We start from the raw sequence: 27,522 nt of genomic DNA on the forward strand, positions 1-27,522 counted from the left end.
CGCACAATATTTTCACGAGCTTAAAAAAATTGGGCTTATAATGAGCTCTCAAAAATTACTACACACGGTATGTAGTAAAAATCATTACCTACGAAAAAAGATACCTCTATACATTCATAGGGAAAAAGCAATGTGAAAAAGGGATAACGGAAACTGACTTGAATGCGTTTAGTTTTCGTGTCAAAATTTTATTTAGCTGTTTTCTTGTATATTTTAATGTACCAACTGTTCGATAAGTTTTAAAAGTAATTTGTCTCTTTGAAATAGCATTTTCATGAAAACTCACTCCCAGCCTTTTCAGGTCTCTGCTTTTTGTCTCATAGAAAGGGAAAAGAAACTTGAAGAAGAGAAAACAAAACGCATTCATCATTTTCATGTCGGTTCTGTCGGCATCGGCAGTTTGCGTTTTTCTATCTTTTTGGCCAAGTTTTGAATCTTCTCTGAACCTGGTGAATCCCATGAAATTCATGAGGCAGTTTTAGGATTACAGAAGTAAAACTACCATTGACAATGCTTCCGAAGCTAACGGATACTACTCAAACTATGTAAGTAATTTGGATCATAACTTTGTAATCGTTGCCAAATTACGACTATTCTTCCCAAATGTTATTTTTCAATTAATTACATTATACATTATGTTCCATCCCGAGTGGTTTCTTTTAGTAATACATGGTATGAAAAGTTTTATAACCTGTTACTAATCAATTGTTTGATGGTCTCATCATCATTGGCACCTCTATTTATTATAATTTTGTTCAAGGTCATTGTCATGAATAGGCACCCTTATGACATCTTACACCCTCTATAACAGTATGACGCATCAACTGTTTCTTTATTATAGAATATTACAAAGTTACACCATAGAATTTAGTCAAATTTACAGTGTTAAATTTACCAAAATTTGTCAGTGACTCCCTTTAATGTATACTCTTTGCACATCCGTGTTCACGGCTGAAGGTTGTGCAAATTATGTGGAATGAAGCACAAGGATGTTTGTTTTGCCTTTCAAAATCAAACACAAACTGAGATACCAATTTGCTTATATGGTACCTACTTATATATTTATTGATGTTAATCACGTCTCTCTACAGATCCTTCTCGGAAGGCGATGGTGTCTGTAGTGCAGAAGTTTTTGCAACAGATGTAGTAGTAACAACCAATGCTGGTAACCATAACCATGGCAGCTCCAAGGTCAAGCTTCGTAATCTGGTGGACTACAACTGGGAGCCCAAGTTTTATCATGGGCAGCTGCTCGCTATACACATTAGCGGGAAATATATGGCATATTCTATAAAAGGTTTAGGATTCAATATATTTTAAACCTATTTAACTAGTATTTAAGAAAATAGATAATATCCAGCTCTCTAACTGTCTCCACACCAAAAATTACTATGAGTCTAAGGTTTGTTCAATGTGAAAGAACAAACAAACTCACATTCACATTTATAATTAGTATGGATGGATGAGTGCAATTCTTATGTTATTTATCTCCATTTAGTCTGTTCTATGCACATAAATTAAGAAATTAATTCTTGTCTTGTCCCAATATTAATAACTAGCTTTAGCACGCGGCTTCGCCCGCGTAATTTTTCCATGGGTACACAGATATTTTTCCAGAATGAAAGGTGCTCTACGGTGCTCTGTCCTTCTTCATACTTCAAACTATGTTCATGCAAAATTTCAAGAAGATTGGTTAGTGCATGAATACGTAATAATCAAACAAACTTATTTTCGAATTTATAATTTTAGTGAGAATTTAGAACTGTACTGCCTAATTTGAATCTCTTCATAGGTTAAGTCAGCCACTATTTACATATTAACCAAGTTTTATTTCTGTTACTGTTATATTTATTTATTTGTAGCAACAAATCCTCTAAACCCGGGATCATGGAGCGGCATGGTCCGCGTGGTGTACACCCCGGAGCCCGGCACGGAGCGACGCACCCTCATCAAGGGCATGAAAGGAGTGGTAAGTACTTCCACATTATTATGTTTTTAAAGCTCTCTCACCTAGTCTTGTAGGATGTGTTTTGAGACTGAATTTTACATTAAAATAAACTTTGCTCGCGAATTCGTTCGCGCGTAAAAATACTTTTAAATCACTGGGCGTTCTTTGTCAGTCCAATAAGGAAGAATTTGTTTGATGTCAAAAAACATGAATGATCTATCGTGAATAAAAATTTTGTTCAAAACAGTGGATGCATTATAACAAAAATCATACAAATTTTACATCCAAGTTTAGGAATGGCTTTACTCATTCATAATAACTTCACATTTTAATTTTATGGCACCATCGTGATGATTTTGCCATGTCATTCATAATCATTCTGTTTGTAATCATATAATTTATATATTATTAGAAATTATATGATTACAAACACAATTACATATTATTTTATATATTATTAGAGAACAGAATTTATATATTATTAGAAAAAAAAACATTGTAAGAAATAATAATGGTATGCCGATCTGGCATGATAGGGATCAATACTGTTCAAATGAGTTTCTTTCTTCTCAGCAGTGGTCGTTCCGAATGCCAGTAGTTTGTAGCTTGTGAAGAATAACTATAAATATAAAAATTGACGAGAAAAAGTGCCTGTGAAGGTCTAATTTCTGAATAAATGATTCGAATTTGAATCTTTTGCTGTTTGTACAGTCAACTGCATATTCTTTAATTTCTTTGGAGACTAGTGAAACTTGACACCAGTCAAGTTTTAAAATGCATGATTGATTGACATGATGAAACTGATAAAACTTGAGCAATCTTTTTGCTACAATTTTAAAAAATTCTGCTGTTCTTATGAACTAGCATGTTGATAACAAAGCATTTGATTATTTAGCGCAACGGCGCAACAAATGGCGACACGAAAACAAAGTTATTTAATGGGTCGGCAAGTTATGGCTGAACATTGATTTGAGTGTATCAGTTCTGCTTATAAGACCCTCAAACTAAATATAGTAAGTAATGAAGTTGCTGATTTGAAACTCGGATTTGCGTGTGTTTCCCCCCTAGATCGCCTAGCCTTAGGAAATTCACAGCCAAATCTTCAAAAAGAAATTGTTTAGAATATGATCGAATAGATTTTAAATGATCATTTTGAAACCTAGTTTTTTACAACGCACGATTATGAGACAACATGTATATGTTTGAATCAAAATGCAATAGAAAAAATCTGTATCTATTAATTTCTAGGTTCAAGATTTGGCGTTCGCTCACATCCAGAATCAAGTGGTGCTCGCGTGTATAGACGAGCAAGGGAACTTCTATGTTCACGAGATTGAAACCACCGATGGGATAAGGTCTGTATTTCAAACAATTGCCCAAGAGGAAGAGTGCTGTGACTACAAAATTATTTGTAAACTTAAACACACCTATCTCTAAAGTTGAACACTTGTCAAACACACATTATCCTCCAATTTTAAGATATCACATGCTTAAATATCACTTAGTTGTTTCACTTTTCCGTCGTGTTCTATCCACTTGTCCACTTGTTCTAGCCATTAAGTTTATTTGCAGAAACTACTTTTTCTATTCCAATTACACAACACTCAATGGCTCAGGAAGTGATGTGCTGTGTTGGTGTTTTTACAATTTCAGTTTTGGTTAATTTAGAACGTCTTGGCGCAAAATGTCCTTTTCTCAGAATGTCCTTTCTCAAAATGTCCTTATCTGATAATGTCCTTTTAATAAAATAAACTGTTTTAATCAGTTGCTAATCTAAATTATCATCAAAAACACACAAGGATATTTTGAAAAAAGGACATTTTGCGCCGAGAATATCGTAGCAGCCCGTCCCGTAAAACCATAATAAATTATACAACTAAACCTTCCTCAAGAATCATACTATCTATTAAAAAAGCCGCATCAAAATCCATTGCGTAGTTTAAAGATTGAAGTATACACAGGGACAGACAAACAGCGCGAAGCGACTTTGTTTCATACTACATATAGTGAAGTATGGACTTTAGTTAACCAAATCAGTTTTGGACTTTGTGCCAACTATTCACGAAACAAATGAAATGGTCATATTAAACGATCTTGTAACAGGTGTACGCTGATAGCGGAGATCCGCGAGGACACGGGCGTGGGCGGTGTTGCCGCGCGGGTGGTGTGGTGCCCCTACATCCCCGACGAGGAGGACACTCAGGATGACGACGTGGCCAGACTGCTGCTTACCACACACGATAACATCGGTGAGACTATTGCTAATGACACTCTGTCCAGAAAGTGTAGAAAACGGATTTTTGTTAAACTACATTTTTGCACCATTGCAATCTATACTATTATTATAATGAGGTAAGCGTTTGTGAGTTTGTATGTTCGAGGCGGGTAATCTCCGAAACTACCGAACCGATTTAAAAAAATCTTTCACCATTAGAAAGGTACATTATCCAAGATTGCTATAGGCTATATTTTATCTTTAAATTTCCACGGGAGCGATGTTTACTATGTTTTTATACGAGCGAAGTCGGGACGGGCCGTTAGTTTAAACAATATTTAAGTTATAATCACACGCTTCGTTACGACTGTAAAATACGGGCCTTTTAAAAAGAAATCGTATGAAATGCTTGCAGACAAATGTTTCTATAGTATTCAGGAATTTCTGAATAACAAATTTTAATCATGACATTAATACATAATAGTAAATACTCAATAGTAATAACAATGATATTTTAGTAAATTATGTACCTATTGCTTTGCACTTGACTTAATATCCAGTCAAGTGTTTATGTCGTTCAGTAAAAATTAAAGTCTTTAACTTTTACCTACTCAACTTTGCCTGCCGATATGGGCTGAATGTAAAGGACATTTTATGTTTTAACAACGAACCAACCATGTCCGCAGCGCGCATGTGGAACATGAGCGCGATAGTGTCGAGAGTGGAGGGCGGACGCGGGGTTGCGGACGCGGCCGGGCAGCTGCTGGGCGCGGACGGTGCGCTGGCCGCGGCGGAGCACGGCGCCGCCATCGTGGACGCGGCCTTCTCGCCCGACGGCACGGCGCTGGCCACCGCCGGACAGGACGGCGTCGTCATGTTCTTCCAGGTGAGTCATCCTCGCCCACACCGGAGTGCCCGGCCCGATGGTCACTGACACTAGTGTTTTCCACCGAACATTCCGCTTCGGATTCGAAATTGAAATCCGAGGGCGAAGTGCATTGTTTTGCATTTTCACTTTTTTTTTATTTTACATAATTAGTTGCTACATGCTTCGTCACATAACGTATACAGAAAAGTATCCGCCACAAGCTTCGTCAAAATATACAACAGTAAAATCCGCAAGAAGCTTCGTCAAAATGTTTACATGAAGAAATCTGCAACGTGCTTCGTCAAAAAATTAATTATACTTTAATAATAATATTAACTTTATTCACCAAAGAAAAAAAGTACAATAATTGAAAGAATCATTTTAGTAGTTAGATTTACAATTTATAAGTTGGACTCTGCACTAAGCGACGCTTGTATCGCAGCGTCCAGAACGTTTTACAATTTACATTACGATTTTTACATGTTCATCGTATCGAAATAAACACAATTTTAAGTATCAAAAGAAATACATTACTCAGCGACGCGTTTAGCACTAAAAGCTATACTTAAATACAATGTTAATTACAATATTGCTTTATAAATGATGTTGTAGTGGAGAAATATATAATGATACATTTTATTAGAAGACACGACCAGATATACGTTTGAGAAAATACTAAACATACTCGTGATTTAGTTAATACAAAATATTTTTAAATGCTTAATAAATCAAACTAAATTAAACACTGTATTAACAAAGACTAGATGCATTGTAATCTATACCCATTGTATAGATGAATGTATTATTTTTATGTGATTATTTGTATGAAATATTCAGTTTCAGCATATGTCAAGGTTAATAAGAATGATTTTATAATATGTTTGGCTCTTTTGACTGTTAGCGTTTTAATATCACAAACCTTTAATATTTTATTATATACTGAAGCTAACATAAATTCTTGCATATGTTGGGCAAAGGCAGTTCTTACTTTGGGTAAATAAACTTCAAATATTCTGCGTTGAAGAAGTTGGGAAGAAATAATCATCGGATCTGAGAGTCATCACATGCTTTTTAAGTGCAGTTTTAAGTATGTAGAGTTGGCGAATATTTATTAATCTATGAGACCACTCCGTGCAGAATCCGGCCCGAAGGTCCCCATAATGCTAGCTGCATTAACGTGTTGAATTGCTGTCCAGGTTTTATGTTAGTACGAGGGCTGCTATTTATGTATCCGGAACTGGCCAATAATTCTAGAATATTTAAAAAGTAATTACAACATTTGAAAATAGAACTCTTCGGCTAGAGAATAAATATTTTTCATGTCCCTGTCATTTGTTTTTTTCAATTGGCGCCAATTTTGAAAATAGCTTGTCTTCATTGCCATGGATTTAACTCGTGAACATTTTCGCGCGATGATTTATTATGATTTTCGGCGTGGATTAACTCAAAAACAGTGCATCGAACAACTGATTTTAACTTTTGGAGATGAAGCACCATCGAAAACCACTGTGTATTATTGGTTTAAGGAATTTCAACGTGGACGGTCTATGCTCACGGATGAAATTAAGGAGGGTCGTCCTAAATCGGTAGTGGTACAACAAAATATTGATGCTGTGCGACAATTAGTAATGCAAGATCGTCATGTTACATACCGCGAGATAGAGGCGTCTCTGGGCATTAGTATGACGAGTATACACGCGATATTACACGAACATTTAATTGTTAAAAAAATTTGTTCGCGTTGGATTCCGCACAACTTGAGCGTAGATCAAAAACAGGCTCGTGTCGACTGGTGTAAGAAAATGATAAAAAAATACAACCGTGGCACGTCAAAAGCTGTTTATAATATCTACACAGGTGACGAAACCTGGATCTATGCTTATGACCCTGAAACTAAACAGCAGTCAACGGTGTGGGTCTTTCAAGATGAACCGAATCCAACAAAAGTTGTTCGTGCGAGAAGCACTTTAAAGCAAATGGTCGCTTGTTTTTTTGGTATCAACGGACATGTAGCTACAGTGCCACTAGAGAATAGTAGGACGGTTAATTCTGAATGGTACACCACCATTTGTTTGCCAGAAGTCTTTGAAAAAATACGAAAGAACAACCCACAACGCAGAATCATACTTCATCACGACAATGCTAGCTGCCACAAGTCGGCTGAAACAAATAATTTTTTGGAGGGTCAAAAGATTGAATTGACGGGTCATCCGCCGTACAGCCCCGACCTGGCACCCAATGATTTTTATTTATTTCCAAACATTAAAAATAAATTACGTGGTCAACGTTTTTCGAGCCGCGAAGAGGCCGTTGATGCGTTCAAAACACACGTTTTGGACATACCTCAATCAGAATGGAAAAAGTGCTTTGAAAATTGGTTTCATCGTATGCAGAAGTGCATAGATCATCGCGGAGAATACTTCGAGAAACAATAAAACCATATGTAATAATATATGTTTGTTTAATTTTGTTATTCCGGATACATAAATAGCAGCCCTCGTATACTGGCCACTGATAAAAGAACAAATGACAATGTGTTCTTCTTAGTTTAAATATTGACAGATACGATTGCCACCGATGGTCTTTGACATGTAAAATTACGATTTGTTATTTTGGAAGTTCAATACAATTGCTAAGGAGAGCCTTTGAGCCAAAACGACTAGGAGCGACAGGAGCGACATAGAACATAAATCATTGGAATTTTTTCATTGTTTTTTTTTAATTTATTTATTTGGTAAAGGCAGACAGTTGTATAATAGTATAATTAATGTAAGTAAAATACAGACCTGTATTTTACTTACATTACATATATATATATATATTATTACAGCGTACGTGTGGTACGTGCCGATATCGTTATGGTAAATGAGTCAAAATGTGATTTCAAAATATCAAGTGGAACAATAATTTAACATTTTGAATTTAGAATGAAAGAAATAAAAATCATGCCAGCGCGCACGCGATATGACTAAAAGAGGTCATAATGTATTGTCACTGTTATTTTCAGTTTAATGGCGGCATCGAATCTTTGCATTTTACACCAAGAGTGTAGTACAGGGCCCAAATCCGAAAAGTGTAGCAATAACCAAGACTGTACTAATTTTGCTTTCCCGATCACCTGCTGTAAGAATGCTCGACTCGAGCGTGTATCCTTGGCACTAACTCGAGAAATCAATTGAGCAATAGACGAGTTTGGAAGTTTGGGGCGGGGCAGCCTATATAGGTATAGGAGATGTGGGAAGTTTTTAGAACCACGCCGATTCTAGTTTTCACTGTTGTTTAGACATTTCATTCCCGAAGCCGGGTTAGATCGCTAGTCCATATCGATATTATAAAAATAGGTATGCGTTTGTGAGTTTGTATGTTTGAGGCGGGTAATCACTGAAGCTACCGAACCGATTTCAAAAATTCTTTCAGCATTAGAAAGCTACATTATCCGAGATTCCTATAGGCATATATATATATTTGTTTTGAAATTAATTAATTTTATGACTTATAAAGTAATCCGAAAAAAGACCTACCGAAAATCTAGATGTAATTTCAAATTAGGTATTTCAAATTACATCTAGATTTTCGGAGAAGGACATAGGATTTCATCCCGATTGCATTTCATCCTGTTCAGACAAATGACTGTTCCCGTGGGAAAATCACGCGGGTAAAGCCGCGAGCAAAAGTTAGTTGATTATAATAATGTATTTATATATTCCAGGTGTATATGCGCAACGAGTCCAGTCCCCGCTGCCTCCACAAATGGCAGCCGCACGGAGGGAAACCGCTTTCTTGTCTCTTCTTCCTCGACAACCATAAGAACTACAACACTGAGTGAGTATCTTACTAAGAACTGAAACTATTTTTTTTATTATCAAACCCATACGTGTGGGATATGAATGTGCCCCCCCCCCCATGTAACTTCTAAAAGAAAACAATGATAAAACTCAAAAAAATATGTAATGTACATAAAAAAACGTAACGTTTAAATAACACCTACTTAATAAACCGTAAGTAGGTTTTTTTATACGTTAAACGTAAACAGGAATTTATGTTATGTTACTTGCTGCTACGGAACCCTTCATGGTCGAGTTGAGAGACTCGCACTTGGCCGCTCGCTTATTTTCTGATAAGACCTAACATCTAAACAAATTTCAGAGTCATTATATTGGATTTTGTTGAAAGCAAATCAAATACTAGTTGGAACCTACATTCTAAAGTAAAATATCTATTAACCACAAATGTAATTGGGTGGTTCGCAGAGCGTTTCGACCGCTGCGGCGCGACCGGTGCGCGGTTATTAGAATCCGTCAATTTTCTTGAGGAAGGAATAATTTCCAAAATCAATCATTCATAAAATTGACATTACTACAGTACAGAGTAATTAATGTAAAGTAATATAGTAAAATCATTATTGTCTTTGATAAAATTTTAAAAATTGTAATGACAGCGCGTCCGCATTTATATTGCTGTAAAAAATGTCATTTTTGACACAAGCTTTTATTGTCTTATTGCATTCAATGACTGATGAAAAGAAATTTGGTCCGTGCTGTAAGTGCTGTACACCGTCGAGCAATTCCCTCATCATCAATCAGGCCATGCTTATCACAATAATGTATTGTCATACAAACTAAACGTTTGTACAAAATTTCAGTCCAATCGGTTAACGATATTTACTTCAAAATTTAATTACAAGATTAGTCGGTGCTACTCTACTTTCCTGTTTGATCTATTTTCAATGATTGATCTGCTATCCCAAACTGTACAAAGTTTCCACCTGTACATACTTACATATATTGCAAGTTAAAATGAACGCAGTTTAAACGGAGTTTATTTAAACCATTTTCACTGAAAATGGTATTCCAGCGTACAATTTTGGAAATTCGCCGTCACGGGCGCGGAAAACAACACGATAATCAAGATCTGGTCGTGCAAGTCATGGAATTGCCTTCAGACCATCACGTTCACGCCGACCCTTGGCCCCGAGGGTCCAGTCCTGGGCCTCAAGGCCATGTTAGACACTAGTGCCAGTTACCTGGTGCTGTCGGACTTTAAGACCAGAAGTTTGTACGTGTTGAATATGGCCTGGGACGTGGATGACACGACAGCGTACTGTAAGAGTATAGCGGAGTTCTTGCTTCCGTATCCTGTGTTGAGCTTCTGTATTGTTGACGCTGGTGAGTATTAATTAAACTCGTTTTTATATTTACATTTGCGCTGTTATCTGTTGTTAAAACGTTAAAACTTGTAATTTTAGCAAAACGAACGATTGAATTGAAATTTTAAGTTCCTTTGTAACTGTTTATATTATTATTATTAAATTATCGTCCATTTATAGTTGATCTTATGAAAAAGACAAAAAGGACGCATAACCCGTGTTCTCTGCAGCCATTTTATATGATTAAGGGCCTCTCACTACTTGTTAATAAAGTAACAGAAAACCTAAATGTATCATACAGATAGCGTCAACAATTATATTTCACAAGTGTTGGATAGGGCTAACTGGCCAATCTAGATGTTTATCTGTCAGATTACAACATGACGTTTTGTCGGAAAGTTTTGACCCACGTAATAATTATCAAACATGAACGTTATATATCCTGATGGATTCCTGGACGTTTCTATTAGTCATGCGGGGACATCTGCCCCTAGACTTTTAATATCTATTTTCTTAATAAATAAATATATTTGGACAAATCACACTGATTGAGCTAGCCCCAAAGTAAGTTCTAGACTTGTGTTATGGGATATTAACTCAACGATACCATATTTTATAACAAATACATATATAGATAAACATCCAAGATCAGATTTATAACAAATACATATATATAGATAAACAGCCAATCAGCAAAAGATCATTTTCCATCATGACCCGACCGGGGATCGAACCCGGGACCTCTCGGTTCAGTGGCAAGCACTTTACCACTGCGCCACCGAGGTCGTCATTTGTTGTGCAATTATATCATTTTAAATTCAATGTTATTAAAGTAAATTTAAGGCTGTTTTATTATCTGAGCTTGTCTCTGTAGTGTTAACCATTCAGTAAATACGGTTACCATACACAAACAAAAATGTTCGTCGTGGTTGGTCTACAGAATTCGGTTGAATTGTTGTGTTGTGTGTCGACAGATGAAGAGCAAGTGAAGTGTGAATCAAGTTGCGACGACCCGTTCCACGCAAACGGATCAGGCGGGGACACGCCCGATTCGCCCGATGATTTTGATCTTAATAATGCTGTGAGTCGACTTTTTTATATATGGATAGATAGATTTATTCTTATTTAAGGCTGCGCTTACGCACACCGGTTACATTTCTTTTATATATTTGTGAAAGCATAAAATAAATTAATATGGTCCAATGAAATCTATACTAAGTGCCTATTTTATTAATGTCAATGGGTGGTTAGGATTCAGAGCGTTATGAGCGCTGCGGCCGCGCTGTCATTAGGATCCATCAATTATTACGAGGAAGGAATCAATTGAATCAAGATTGATTATTTCCAAATCCAGATATTAAAACTAATTATTGTCGTCGTAAAAAATTCTAAACACTATATATTCTCCAAGAAATACATATATATGCAGTTATACTGGGTCACTGTTATCAAACGCAAAACCTTCTAAAGACTACTCGGGTACCTTTTACAAACAAGTAACTTTTATTCTACGACTTTTCGTGATTCGTAGTTTTTTTTTTCATATAAAAATTCGATTCTACACATCTCAACTGTATGCCGAGCAATACGAGACAGTACAGTAGCGTTATGTAGCGGAATCGGACATAAAGTGAACGTTTTCAACAAAAAAGAGCGCCTTTGGGAGGTTATGCGTTAGATGTTTGTGAGTGACCCCGGCCGCTGGCGCCGCAGAGCCCGGAGCCGGCGGAGACGCGGCTGCGGCTGTACATCGTGCAGCCCAAGGGACTGCAGGAGGGCGAACTCGTGTATTCGCGTGCGCGGGCGCCGCCTGCGCATCCTGACGCCGGTAAATACTATACAATCATTCTTTATTGCACAAAGTAACCATAACATTTTTTCAAATTGCATTCCAACGCTATTTATAAAAATAAATTAAATATCTAAGCTGTGAAAAATGTATCTACATATATATATATATATATATATATATATATATATATATATATATATATATATATATACCCACGCTAGGCTAGGCTATACGCTAGGATATATGGAATTCAGACTCTCATTATAGTAAAATAGAAAGCGGTCAAAACAATTATATATATATATATATATGTAATATTATATATATTACTGATTTTTCGCGATTTCGGACTTACCCCCATACTAAAAGTTGTTCAGAATCAAATGAAAAAATCACTCTGTATAATAATTTATTATCTTTACCCTCTAAATATTCTTTATTTCAAGGTATAATATTGTTAATAACTTTTTCTTATTGTTAGTATCTAAAATCTAAACATGTAACCTAAGGCTAATATGACTCACTTTGCTTTTGCCCGCGGCTTAGCCCGTGTAATTTTTCCACGGGAGCAATTATTTTTCCGGGATGAAAAGTCATGCCAGATGCCTTCAGGCGACTTGAATAAAATCGGACGCCAATGTTAGCTAACAATAACACACTCGTTATTAACACATCGAATTATGTATTCACATAATTCGTTCATTTCTATCAAATATTTTTTTAATCAATAAAATTATAAATTTTTTATTTGTCATAATGTCGCGTACAGAGCTGTCAGAGCTGTCATTAGACGACAAGACGAGCGAGTCTCCGGCCGCCGCGTCCAGTATACTGCAGCAACAGAGCCAGCAACTCAAGAACCTACTCATGAGGTCGCAGGTACCAATCACAAACAAAACATCCATAAATGCTATGTGTTTCCAGATTATATTATACCGGTGTACAAAATTTTCATAACAATCGGTCAAGTAGATTTTGCGTGAAAGAGTAACAAACATACATAACTACATCGCATTAATAATATTAGCAGGTTATGTAAGTTTGTTGTGTTACTTTTTTTGCACGACACATTTTTTTCTGTTTGCCCTAATGGTCAGCTGGGAGATTTGATTGATTGATTGATTGGTTGGTTGGTTGGTTGGTTGGTTGGCACATTAAAGTTTAATAAATAAATAATCATGTTATACAATGCAGTATGTAGTAACAAACATATACACTGCAGACGCAGCCGGGCACGCTGCTGCAGCGCGCGGAGTCCCCGGGCGCTCCGCCCCAGCTCAACCTCATGACGCCCGACGCCTTCAGGTCTTTGTCTAGTTATAATTTTGTTTTTTTTTTTAACAACCTCTCGGGTCCTATGCGAGTTGTAGCAATTTTGACGTAAAGATTTAGATTTTCAGTGACTGACATTCTCTCTCGCATACAAACTTTTGCATTTATATAATTTGTGTGTGGATTCATAATAATTGTTTTTATCTTGTTTTTGTTTAAGTCCTAATTTTCAGAATAGATTTAAAAAAATATTAAATATTTCGAGATATTTTCCGTTATTATTATAATCATAAATCCGTTATATGTTAGCTAATTTAATAATTTGTGATATTTACTATAAATCGCCTTAACGCTCATTTTATATATTACTTACTTACTCTAACTTAGGTATTTTCTGAAAATGTTTTGGGAGAAATAGTTTAATCTGTCTTATGTGACTCGTCATGAAAGCAGTTTGTATCCAGTCAGTAGTTTGTAACTTGTGAGAAATTACAATTTAATATAAAAATTTACTTTGAAAAAATTGTGCCAGTGAATGTCTGATTTCTGAACTAGATGATTTGAATTGGAATAAAGTAAGTATGTTACAGTTCGCCAGGCAAGCGCGACGAGGACGAGCCCCCGCTGTCCGCCACCCCCGACGCGGGCAAGTCCAGGGCCTCCGCCGGTGAGTTATTGTGTCACTACATTTATAAAATCATTGTAATATATACACTATAATAATATTACACTTCCTTACATATTATAAAACAAAGTCCTGTGCCGCGTCTGTCTTTCTGTATGTTCGCGATAAACTCAAAAACTAATGCATCGATTTTCATGCAGTTTGGATATTGTGATTACTGTGCAAGGTTTTGCTGTATAATTTATTATTTTTTTTACTCGAGCAAAGCCGAGACGGGCCACTACAACTAGTATTAATATAATAGTCATGTTTCTGAGAAATGAAACTGAAGTAAAAATATGTTTTTTTTTTGAAGTAAAAATATGTTTGTGTTACAAGCCTACAAACTTTCATACAGTCCAATTTATTTTTTTTCCAGTGTGTTAATTGCTAACACTGATGTCAGATTTTATTCAAATCGCCTAAAGGCATCTGACAAAACTTTTAGGACTATATACCACGTCGAACGGCAAGTAGGTTACCTCACGACAGACACAGTATGTAGTCCCATACAGTTTGTGTAACACGCTAGGCGTGTTTTCTGCCACCTAGTGTGCTTTAGGATTATGTATTATACATTACTTATTGACCTCAAAAAAAAACTTAAACGAACTCTACCGTCGACTTCCAAAGCGCAGGTGAAGCTTCAGGCAGCATTTTCTCCAAAGACGTCAATGAACAATATATTCTATATTCTATGATTCTGCGCAGGCGCAGGCGCGGAGTCGACGCCGGCGCCGCGCAAGCCCGGCTCCGCGGGCTCCAGCCCCAGCCGCGAGGTGCAGCAGATCATGTCACTCGAAAGGGACTATTATAAACACATGGTGAGTCTAATTCTAATTCAAAATTCTTTATTCAATATAGGATGATATACATCGCTTATTGACGTCAAAAAAAAAAAAACAACTTCTAAGTCTACTGCCGACTTCCAAAGCGCAGATGAAGAAGTAGAACACTCAACGGCACATCAAGCTACCAACATTAATTGTAAACTCGCCCCTATCGGCACGGCATAAAGATCTTTGCAGGATAACTTGAGATGCGGTCGACTGTGCTGTCTTATAGATTTTTTGTTTTATTAAAATGTATTAACTATATAACAATTTTACTCGAAAGTACTTTTTTGGCGACCTCCGTGGCACAGTGGTAAAGTACTTGCCTCTGAAAAGAGAGGTCCCGGGTTCGATCCCCGGTCGGGTCATGATGGAAAATTATCTTTTTTGATTGGCCCGGGTCTTGGATGTTTATTTATATTATGTATATTGTATATGTTATGAAATATAGTATCGTTGAGTTAGTATCCCATAACACAAGTCTCAATCTGTGTGATTTGTCCTTGTCCTAATATATTTATTTATTTATTATTTAAGCAATGAGTGGACGTCTATAAATGTGCATATAACAACTACTTTTGTAAAACTATATTTACACAAATATTTGTTTGCGGTTTTAGATGTGTTGTGTTAGTTTCTGTGTACAAACTTAGAGCTTAGTGTGGGCCGTTGTGTGTTGTCCGTTTACATTTAAATATTGTTTAACAAAATCAACAAAAGTATGTATTCGTCACCTTTCGTTTCGCTCATACTAGAATAGCAACAGCGTATTAAAAATACACGAGGAGAAACAGGACAGCGCTATCTTTTGTCCCTCATCGTGCGGCCAATTAAACCCAATCTGCTGCCTGAGAAGGTCTAATCTATACTTCCATCTATACTGATATCAAAAATGGGTGAATCATCGACTGTTTGAACGCGGCGTGTTACGATTCATTAGTGTCGCATAATTTTTTTTCAATAAAGAATATATATTTTTTAAATTAACCATTTATAAAATGAACATTGTTCCAGTACTTTACTTATTTATAAAATAGTATAGTACAATTTAATAAACACTAATGCTAGCCCACGGCGGCGTTCAAAACGCTCGTGAAATTCACCCAAATACGAGTATGTCTGTCTTTTTGTTTGTCACGCTTTGAAACCGCTGAGCCGATTTTAGTGCAATTTAGAATAAATATAGTGAACGACCCGAGAACTCTATCGCGGGCGGATTTGTGGGCAAAAGGTAATTTCTCAATAAAAAATCCTATATACTAATATTATAAATTCTAAAGTTTGTGAGGAAGTGTGTATGTATGTTTCTTACTCTTTAACGCAAAATCTATTGGACCAATTGTTATGAAACTTGGTACACAGATAGAATATAACCTGGAATAACACATGGCGTACCTTTTATCCCGAAATTCCCACGGGAGCGAAGCCCCGAGCCGGAGCTAGTAATACATAAAATGTACATTGTTACCATTATATCTACAATTTGTAAGGCTCGCAAGCAGTAGCTTGCACTCTGAAATTATTCTTTGTTGTTCCAAAATTAATTTTAAGAGTCCAATCTGACTTTGATTGAATCTTGGCTTCACGGTGTTATTAGAGATATTTTACATATTTATTATTATTCACAATCATAGCCTGTTTTGATATACTTTTTAATTATGTACTTTGATATATTATTAGAAAAAAAATTGTAAGAAACAATAATGGTAAGCCGATCTGGCATGATAGGGACCAACACTGTTCAAATGGGTTTCTTTCGGCATTTCTTCTCAGCAGTGGTCGTTCCGAAATGCCAGTAGTTTGTAGTTTGTGATAACTATTTTTTATATTAAATAGTTATTTCTCACAAGCGTGATTGATTTTGAGTGTATTGACGTTAAAAAAGTGCCTGTGAAGGTCTAATTTCTGAATAAATTAGATGAATTTGAATTTTCACAAAATTCCTGTTGAAATACTTTTCACATACCTATTCATTATTTTCTCCATCGCTAGGAAGAAAAAGAATCAAGTAACACGCCAGTCAACGACGCCGGTCTAGACGAAGAGATATCGCCGAGCGTGTACCAGACAGACATATTCCCCGCCGAGTGTCTGCCGCCCCCCGCGCCGCCCGCGCCCCTGGTTCATTCCAGTGAGTATTATGTTTAAATAAATTTAAAGAAAAAAAAAATTAAAAAAAAATAGCTTTTCTTTAGCTTTTCTTTCCAAAAAGAAGAAAATATTTTTTTCCTTAATAATTTTAACTATCAACTTATAACCTCATTATACACAATTTATATGACCATAAAAGCTTGTCGCGAGGTTTACTTGTGTAAATGAACCTAGTACCTATGCAATTGAGTAAAATACTTAATTTTGAACTTTTTCTACACAATTTTGAAGCAGATATCTTGAACCGATTGAGCTGAAATTTTGTATACATACATGCATACATACATTGCAAATTATATAAAGCTTTTAAAATACTTGGGATGTATAACGTCCTCTCTCTCTCTCTCTCTCTCTCTCTCGTCTGCTATTTTTTATAAATACTAACTATATTGTAATATCTATGTGTGTGTCCTGTGATCCACAATAAAGATGATTTGATTTGATTACCAAATAGGATATTTTGGTGTATGGAACTATGGTGTCTGTGAAAGTGTAATGTCTTGAATGATTTGAATTTGACAGAATCACTGAGCTCGAAGATTTGTCAGTATAGTCATTTGGGGGGTTCATTTTTGTAAAAAAAAGGTAACCTTATGTTTGAACTAGGGGTCTTAAATTTCATCAAAATCGGTCCAGTGGTTTAGCCACGAGAGCGGGCCAGACAGACAGACAGACTTTCATTGAGAGAGACTTTAGTATGGCTTACAATACTAATATTATCAGTAATAAGTCAAGTCTGTCTGTTGCGCTATCACGACTAAACCGCTGGACCGATTTTGATGGAATCTCATACTTATCCATACTAATATGGATATTTGTTCCCAGACAGCGACACGTCCTGGCCACAGATCTCCATAGCGCAGATCAACGAAGCGAACCAACGCAAGGCGTCCAGTGACAAGGGGCTGCCCAGCCACTCCCTCGCCAACACCTCGCTGAACATGACCAATTCTCTGGCCAACTCTATGGGTATGTGGAGAGGAAGAATAGACAACTTTAGACAACTCTAGATCTCACAGTTATAGAATCATCAGTGAAAGAATCACGCCGATAACCAAAGCTTTTATTGTTGTCAGTGAGATCTTATTGCATTCAATGTGTGACAAACACCGTGCAGTGAAACCGTTGAGGAATTCCCAAGTCTGGAGCCGTTCCTGGATGCACCATCAGATCATTCTTTGTCATTTAATTTTTGGCATATCATATTACAACCTTTGCTGCAAAAAATGTAAATTATATTTCTAGAAAAACATTGTCACGCTCAGGTACATCAGTCCCAGCGCTGGGCAACAGTAGTGGGCACGCGCTGAGCGCGGGCAACTTGGCTGCGGAGCCCGCCGGCCCCGCGCTCTCCGCCGCCGACAGGGCGCGCCTCGACAGCTTGGACCACAAGATTGATAAACTCAGAGGTTCGTATAGATACAGCTTTTGGGGAAACTAAACACTGTATGTATGTATGTATGTATGTTTTATTTGAGTGTGATATGTCTGTTATAGAACTGATTCAAGCGCAAAGTCACGAAGTTAGAGCATTACGCGACGCAGTGGGGAGTCCCCGAGCGTATCTCGACTCCGCTTTAGATGAGCACGCGCAGAGGACGGCCAACGCGGTACACACGGCTTTACATGACGGGTGAGAACAAAAATATACGTTTCAGATTGCCCTTTCAAACAGAATCATAGTTATAATAACTTTAATTTCCACTATAGATGTTGCCCGGGACTTCGCTCCCTTGGGAATTTTGAGATAAAGTATATAGCCTATATCAATCTAGGATAATGTCTGACCTTTCTAATGGCGAAAGAATTTTTGAAATCTGTTCGGTAGTTTAGTAGATTACCCGCCTCAAACATACAAACTCACAAACGCATACCTCTTTATAATAATAGTATAGATTTGACTTCATTATGGGTGAGGTGGGTTAATCCCATATGCTGGCTTAATTCTTGGATAGGACTGATTGCAAAAACTTGTCATTTTTTTTCTTTTCTTAGGTCTTTCTAACTTATCGATTGTGACATTTTGCTCGTGTCAGAATCTCTTCAAGTCATATAACATCTGACATGACACGTAATGTTAACTAAATAGTGGACTCGTGCATAGGTTTCCTCATGTTGTTCCATCACTGGAAGCAAGTACATTCTCTACAGTTTACGTCATGGTTGGGACTAATAGACTTTCGAAACACGGAGAAGAAACGAATATATAATACACACGTATTAACGACTTCACAAACAAATGATTTGATTAATTGATCATTATCAATCATTTGTTTTGTATTACTTTTTGGGGACGAACGTGCGAGCACCAGACGGGTGATCAGTCCTCCCATACTGGGACCATTTCACCTAGTAAGAATTAGCTAACTGACCACAACTATATATAAGTCGCCGATAGAAGTCTCATATTTATTTATTCTTAGGAGAACCAACAGCTGTACATACAGAATAGTCGCTTTAAATACAAATCGGGAAATCAATTATAGGTTTCCACTAATAAAAGCAAAATTGAAGTAAATATTTTCGAGCATGTATCTAAATATTTATTTCATTCAAATTCAAATTCAAATCATTTATTCAGAAATTAGACCTTCACAGGCACTTTTTCTCGTCAATTTTAATATTTATAGTTATTTCTCACAAGCTACAAACTACTGACATTTCGGAACGACCACTGCAAACTTAATTCAAACTTAACCATATCTGCGTTAGAGCTAAGATCCGCAATCAGTGGTTACATTTATATATTTTTCAATTTAATAAACGGTAATTAAGTTAAAAAAAAATCAGATAATCGACGTTTAACCGATGCAGCGCTTGTGTCTATTATATCAAAGTCAGATTTACACAAAAGATTTAAAAGATTGCATCAAAGATTTACACCAAACAAGCGAATGTGGCCGTGGCTTCGCTCCCGGGGGAATTTCGGGATCAAAAGTGCCCAGATTAAACATGCCTTTTATTATGTGATGTTGGCAGGGGTGGGGTAAAATGACATGGGTAAGATCAAGAAAATGGAGTGTTTGAACAAGTTTAAAGATGAATATTGTCCGTGTCAAGTTGGGAGCGTATCTCCCGCGCCGGGGAGACGGCGGCGCGCGCGGCGGCGCAGGCGGCGGGCGTCGGCGCCGCGCGCGCGCTCGAGCCGCTCGCCGTCGCGCTGCAGCACGAGCTGGCGGCCAAGCTCAGCGCCACCGACCAGCTGCTGCGGGACAACATCGACAAGCTGGCCACCAGCAAGGTCAGTCATACTACACTATCTTACAATTCTAATCATATATTCATAAATTAGACCTTCACAGGAACTTTTTTACGTCAATTTTTATATTTATAGTTATTTCTCACAAGCTACAAACTACTGGCATTTCGGAACGACCACGGCTGAGAAGAAATGCCGAAAGAAACTCATTTGAACAGTGTTGGTCCCTATCATGCCAGAAGGGCCTACCATTATTGTTTTTTACTTTTGTTTTCTAACAATATATCAAAGTTCATAATGTACATAGTCAAAAAGTATATCAAAACAGGTTTTGATTGTGATCCGAGTGCTGATAATATATATATTAATTAGTGAAACAACAAACGAGTTGACCAGTTCCCTCTGGCAGCACCCGTTCACGAGTTGACGCATGGGTCAGCCATCGCGTAGCTCAACCATAATAGAGGGTAATCACGAACCGGCCCACGGTATCTGCCGGCCGCAGCCGCTCGCCGCCGCGATATTTGTAACGTTCCATATGTAATCAAATTATTCAAATATTACAGATAAATTATTGTATAGTGGATGTTTATCAATCTTGATCATTATATTTGGTATTGTAATGGCAAAAAAACGTAGCTTGTTAAAAACCGTTTTCTTACAGCAATGAATATAGCAAATAATAAGTAAATAAGCATTAAAAACTAAACTAAAACTCAACTCCCTTCAGACGGTAATGGAACGGCTCAGCACATCGATAGCCACTTCATTATCGGAGATGGTGCGCGCTTCGTTCCGCTCAGCGCTGCTGGACAACGTGTTGCCTTCCATGGAGAAGGCGCACGCGCAGATCTTCAAACAGATCAACCAGGCCTTCCAAAACGGCGCCAAGGAGTGTGAGTATATCTTTATTGTTATCTAAATACGATATTGTCCACAACACATTAAATTAAGGCTTCGCTCGTGGTCCTTGGATTTTCCAGGAACTCTCTTTTTGACGCAACACTCTGTAAAAAAGATGGGTTGCAGTTTCTTTAGTCTTCTTTCATCATAGCAAAAAAAAAAAGATTATTTATTTAAAAAAATATGTGCGACACTAATGAAACGCTACACGCCGCGTTCAAACGGTCGTGAAATTCACCCACGTCCTAAATTCCCGGCGACAGTCGCGTCGAACACGGAAGCGGCGGCGCGCGCGGCGGCGGAGCGCGGGGGCGCGGCCGCCAGCGCGGCGCTGCGCGCGGCGCTCGAGCGACACGCGGCCGCGCTCGCCGCCTCCAGCGCCAGCGCCGGCGTCCACACGCACCACCTCACCGCGCAGATACAGGAGATCACGCATAGGTATGGTCAATCACTCGTGCAGCCCAAAGGGTCGCGTACGCGTGTGCGCTTTAATTAATCATAATTTTTATTTGCTCAAAAATATTGTAGATATAATTGGAACTATATTTATTATGGAACTATTGGAATTGGAACTTCCTTCCGTGTACTCCGAAGTTCCAAATGAGCTGCCACGGTTTTCCCCTGAGACTGGAACATGGAATTCTTCAAAAAAGATGAAAATATTTATTTAGTGACACCCCTGGTGTTGCAGGCGTCCTGAGGCTGCGGTGACCTTTTTCCATTAGGCATTTGGCCCACCATGCCTGTTTGTATGTTGAGTGGTATTTAAAAAATTGTATGTATTTTTTTTACCAAAATGCCTTTTCTTGACACAAGCTGTTATTGTTGTGAAGAGATATCGTGTGACATTCTTCAACGCATATAAAAAAATCGTGTCCAGTAAACCGTTGAGGAGTTCCCGTTGGCAGCCAATCTTAGGTGCACATCTGATCATGCATTATTATAATTATTTCTCTTATCTTCAGAGTATGATTGCAATGTAACTGGGTGAATTTTAACGTGCGTTTTGAACTCCGCCGCGGACTGTCATTAGTGTTTATTAAATTTTACCATAGACAGTAATCAATGTAATTACCCTATGTTATAAATAATTAAAGTACTGGTATAATGTTAATTTTATAAATGTTTAATTGAAAAAAATATTAAATATATATTTTTTAATCTTAATAAAAAAATGTGGGACACTAATGAAACGCTACACGCCGCGTTCAAACGCTCGTGAAATTAACCCAAATGGGCTATTATAGAACCATGATTAACACAGTGTCATGTTTTACCGCGCAGCGTGCTAGAGAAGGAGCTGTCGTGGTGGCGCGATCAAGCTAGGACGGTCGCGCTGCAGCTGTCGCGCGCGCACACGCCCGCCACCCCCGCCTCACACCCCTCCACACACGACAGGGGGGTGAGTACTCCCACTTGTATCTTTTATATAGCATAGTGGGCAAACAAGCATGTGTGCTTGTTACACGCTATCCTTGTTTATGTATGAATTATCTTTCTGGTTTTCCTGTAGCTGTGTGAATGCTTTTAGCATTAGGTCCACACTTGATCCAATAAATTTTGAATAAATACATTGCATTATTAGAAGAATTCTTACAAGAAGAATGGTTAAAGGAAAATAAAGGCTATTTTCATGTGGTGTTGGACCAGTGTTTAAGACGCCTGTGATCAAAAGGTTCCCCAGTTTCGAATCCTACTCGTGCCACATTAGTTTGTGTATCTATCCTGCTCATGTATAGTAAGTTTTGATAGACCATCACTTGGTTTCGGTGAAGTAAACATCGTGAGGAAACCTGCGTACAGATTGAATAGTGTGTATGTAACTATTTGCCGCTAGATGGCAGTGTATACACACCGAGCCAGTTACTGTGTCTTACAGCCATAAGTTATATTTGCAACACCCTTAATTTTGCATCGAAAATTAATAGCAAGAATCACAAATCGATTGACATAAAACCATCGGTTTTCTTCCAGAGATCGCAACGTAACGCAACAAGAAATTGCGTTCAAGAGTCCTTGCCTATACTGTTACAAGTAACTCGCTCCATTTTGTCAAACTCCCATAAAGATTGAACCATTACTTGATCATTAGCATCGTCATTTCATAATATTAGTTAGCATTTAAAGCGGTGGCGATCCAGTCAAAACGTCCCGGGTTCGAATCCTACTCGTGCCACATGATAGTAGTTTTCATAGACCACCACTAGCTTCCGATGAAGGAAAACATCGCGAGGAAACATGCACACGGATTGACAGTTTAGCTAAATAGTGTGTATGTGATTATTAGCCGCTAGATGTCACTAGGTTCGTAAAAGTCATATCAGATGCCTTAGGTTAGCAATAACACAATTGATAAGAATTCAGCATTATTGCGTCAACTAGGTAAATTCATTCGAGACAAAGGGCGAAGTAGTTTGCATTACACTTGTCACTATCGAGTCGTTTCGAATTGAGGCGCAGCGAACCAATCACGTTGCGGTGTGGTTGTCGTTGCGTCACAATGGCGCACTTGTGATTGGTGACTCGATGGGAGATGTAAATAGCAATCCGCAATACGCACACAGTAATTAGCACTGATACCAGTTTTTTAGTATTTTTGCTCCCAGTAAATAAATAAGTTGCTTGATTTTAACATTTATCATTTGTATTAAATTAGTGATTAGTTGCATTATTACTACACCAGAGTACAGACATATAGCTAGCTAGCGTATACCCAAATGGGATATATTCATATTTCATACAACTTTTCCCGGCCCATCTCATATAAAGCGTCATATTGGACCATGTAAATATTGGAATGATGAGTGAAATTATGAATGAAATACTTACGCCTCTTATACAGTCTGTCAGTAGAAATTACATAAAGGCTCTGTGTGCTCTTAGCTGGCAATACTGAGTGTTTATTAAATAATCTTGATCATTCTGTGATCTGATCTATTGCAATGTCAAAAAATGCAGTTAATTAAAAAACCGTTTTCTATCTATACTATTATTACTAGATTTTGCCCAGGGCTTCGCTCCCGTGGGAATTTTGAAATAAAATATAGCCTATAACAATCTTGGATAATAAAATAATTTTTGAAATCGGTTCGGTAGTTTCGGTGATTACCGGCCTCAAACATACAAACTCACAAACGCTTACCTCTTAAAGAGGTAAGTACATATTGTATTTAGTGGAGTAAAGTTTTAATAAATAGACTAACATTAAAAATTTATATTACAGATGCAAGTAGCCGAAATCCAATCATTAATGAATCGCGGTGACGCTAACGGCGCGTTCCAACTAGCGTTGTCCGCATCAGATTTAGCGTTAGTTGTAGCGGCGTGCAGGGCGTGTGACCCGGCCATAGTGTTCGCGCCCCCCTGCAAGCTGAAACAGCATGTCTTGTTGTCTCTGGTCCAGCAGTTAGCTGCCGACATGACAAGGGACACGCATCTTAAATATAGGTGAGTTTGGTAAAATCATTTATTGAATCAATGAACATTTAGAAATAAATTGGCCAATTTCGTGAAATATGCTAATGATATTACAAATGCGAAATTTGTTAAAATCAAGGCACTTATTCAGAAATTTGACCTTTAAATGAATTTCCATTGTCATGCTATGACGGCTAAACCGCTAGGTCGATTCTGATGAAATTTGGAACAACTATAATTTGTAACGTAAAACATAGGATATCGCGGGCGTAACTGTGGTCAACAGTCAGTGCTATATAATTTAAAAGTGTTTTAAATTGGAATGAACAATTCAACTATACGGCCTATTGTAAATATAGATAGATCTTTGTTTGAATTGAAAGCACAGAACAGCAACAAGAGACAGATTATATAAAAAAAAACAACATAGACAATAAAAACGTGTGTTGCAGCAATACATGTGTTAATATATAATACATTACTTGAAAAGCAAATAAGTATTCATTCATTCATTCATTCAAAGTTTTACATCCATGACAGGTACCTAGAGGAAGCAGTGATGAACCTGGACACGGCGAACCCTGTGACCCGCGAGCACCTGCCAGTCGTGATAAGGGAATTACAGAAGCAGCTGGTGTCGTTCCTGAACGCGTCGCCGGCGCACGCGCTGGCGCGCCAGTTCCGGATGCTGCTCATGGCCACCGAGTCCTTGGTGAAGGCGGCCGGGTGATCCTCGTCTTGTCGGTGCGTATGTCGCCCGCGATAGGGGTGTTCAACGCGCGTATGTTCTCATATCTAAGTACATATATTATAAACCATACATATTTAATTATGGCAAAAAATTAGAGGCTTCTTAATATTGATATTCGAGACCCTATTAATATATGCGAGTAATCAAAATTTAATATTATCGTTTATCACCAAAGTTATTGAGGTTTGCGTTTATCCCAAAATATCAATGAATTTATGGACGTAGTTTGAAACTCCAATTATTCCAATTCACAGTTTATGGTGTGCACTCGCTCTCGCGTGCGATGACCCCGGGCATAGGCAAAAAATAAATAAATAAAAAAGAATTGCCAGAACTTATCAATGAAAATCGACTTTGTGTGAAGTGCAGCGGGCACTGAGCCTAGCTTTACTATGAAGCGTTACTACGCTTCATAGTAAAGCTAGGCTCATCTGACTACTGTCAGGTGGTGCACTTTAAGTATAACCCATTATTATAGATTTTTTTGGATAATTTTTCAATTTCGATATTTTATGTTTTAACTATGCACATATTATCAGTAATAGGTATTCCATTTTATTTTTTGCCACAATTAAAAGTTTATGGTGTATATATGAGCGTTTCGGTTACTTCCACAGCTATAGGGTGATTTTATGATCTCTGGGGACTATTGTCTACAGTCCGTGATACTGAATCTCTATGTACCTCGAAATCGCGAAAAAAAATTTAGGTGTTCCATACATCTTCCTCTTTAGATTTTTTTTGTATGGAACAGCTGATTTTTTTCGCGATTTCAGAGTTGCTCCTATACGAGTCTAATTCACCCTGTATACTCTCTAATTAATATGGGAATTCAATTTCAATTGTAAACAAAAATGTTTTGTATATCTCTCGCGTTACGTTACGATATTTGAACAAGACAGTATATATTTAAATTAAAGTTGGTTATTTATAGTTTATAATATTTTCATAGAAATATGGCATCATGTAGTCGATCTAAAATCTATATTTCTAGATCTGATTGCTCGATTTTAATATGTTCAATTTCGAAATTAGCTAGTGTATGTTAGGAAAAACACAATAAAACATTTAACAACCTTCTAAGTACATACGCGCGTCGAGTACAACCAAAGTCGACTTAATGATATGTGATATGAGTGGACACTTCGCGTGCTAGTGAGGAGAGAAGACAATCAAAGACTCGAAAGTGCAAACTTAAAATGTGCTGTTTAATTAAATTATTAAATAGGCTATAATTAGGCATGCTTGGTGCAGTGATTGGTATATTTTTTTATATAATATATCTATCTATCGCGTGTTCCTGGTTTTCGGGGGCTGTGATGCCGCTGATCCCGATTAGGTCTTAATTAGAAGAGAAACGGGACAGAGCGTTAATATTACTGCTTTGTATGAAACAGGTTGGAAAATGTATAGAAATGTTCTATCTCATTTTATTGCAATAAGTTCATTGTCTTTTAGTCTCCTACGTCTTTGCATAAAACATATAAAATTTATATCAATCACTGTATTGACTCAGAAATTGTGGAGTTTAGTGGTAAGCAGTCATATTATAGATATATTTTAATAACAAATACAGCTATGTGACTGTTATGTTACTCTTAAGATATTACTATTATTGTGACATATTGACGTGTTGTGAAAATTTTCACAAGAATGTACGTATGAAAATTTGTATTACTAATTTTTTGATTGTTTATGTTGTAATAAAGATTGAACTGAAACTACAATTAATGTTTTCTCAAGTGAATAACAATTAAACACACTTGTCCTTAACGAATGGCCTTGAAAAATGGTCATTAAATGTTTGTATCTGTTTGTCATTTTGAGCAATGGTACACTATCAGCAGAACAGGTCAAACTTACGCTAATATTCACAGCTCCGCTTAAATTCCCTATTACAATTACATACCTCCCTAATCTGATTTAACTATGAAATCAAATCACGGGATTATATACAGAAATAAACAATATGCGATTTTTCACACGTTTTAATTCTCCAATTATTTTACACATATAGTATGAACCTGCAGCTAAGTTAAGTAAAAATAATTTTCTGTTCACTGATTTCATCTTAAAAAATATAATTTTTAATAACTCCAATTATTTGCGAGTTCTTTTTTTTTTTTAATTTCATGGCTCCATCTTTCGCCAAAACGATGATTTTGCCAACGTCAAGGTTGAGATTGACACGGAATATAATATGTTATAACGTCAATATTGAAACACGGTTCTTACTATAGCATAGAAATCAGTGCAATACCTAATATGCAGTTGACAGTACAAACAGCAAAAGATTCAAATTCGAATTATTTATTCAGAAATTAGACCTTCACAGGCACTTTTTCTCGTCAATATTTATAGTT

The 27,522-nt window shown here is 37.2% G+C and overlaps 1 protein-coding gene across 1 annotated transcript; it reads left to right on the top strand.

Annotated features, from left to right (window-relative positions):
* Positions 1-365: 365 nt before the first annotated feature.
* LOC128672073 (enhancer of mRNA-decapping protein 4-like) lies at positions 366-27,143 on the top strand. The gene is made up of 24 exons (XM_053748983.1): positions 366-545; positions 1,092-1,297; positions 1,863-1,969; positions 3,197-3,303; positions 4,052-4,197; positions 4,850-5,049; positions 8,741-8,853; positions 9,886-10,196; positions 11,152-11,258; positions 11,891-12,005; positions 12,739-12,848; positions 13,192-13,274; positions 13,832-13,908; positions 14,617-14,729; positions 16,731-16,869; positions 17,715-17,858; positions 18,155-18,298; positions 18,387-18,522; positions 19,950-20,130; positions 20,819-20,984; positions 21,255-21,429; positions 22,276-22,393; positions 24,215-24,438; positions 24,949-27,143. The coding sequence occupies exons 1-24, from the start codon at positions 511-513 to the stop codon at positions 25,136-25,138; spliced, it is 3,447 nt and encodes a 1,148-aa protein (XP_053604958.1). The 5' UTR covers positions 366-510; the 3' UTR covers positions 25,139-27,143.
* The last annotated feature ends 379 nt before the right edge of the window (positions 27,144-27,522 follow it).

This window comes from Plodia interpunctella, chromosome 1 (genome assembly GCF_027563975.2).
Source record: "Plodia interpunctella isolate USDA-ARS_2022_Savannah chromosome 1, ilPloInte3.2, whole genome shotgun sequence".
Lineage (NCBI taxonomy): Eukaryota > Metazoa > Arthropoda > Insecta > Lepidoptera > Pyralidae > Plodia > Plodia interpunctella.

Excerpts from the sequence above, each read along its gene's own strand:
- LOC128672073 (XM_053748983.1), top strand. The coding sequence starts at position 511 with ATGCTTCCGAAGCTAACGGATACTACTCAAACTAT. Across the intron at positions 4,198-4,849 it reads TACCACACACGATAACATCG|CGCGCATGTGGAACATGAGC; the intron begins GTGAGACTATTG and ends CCATGTCCGCAG. Across the intron at positions 8,854-9,885 it reads CATAAGAACTACAACACTGA|CGTACAATTTTGGAAATTCG; the intron begins GTGAGTATCTTA and ends ATGGTATTCCAG.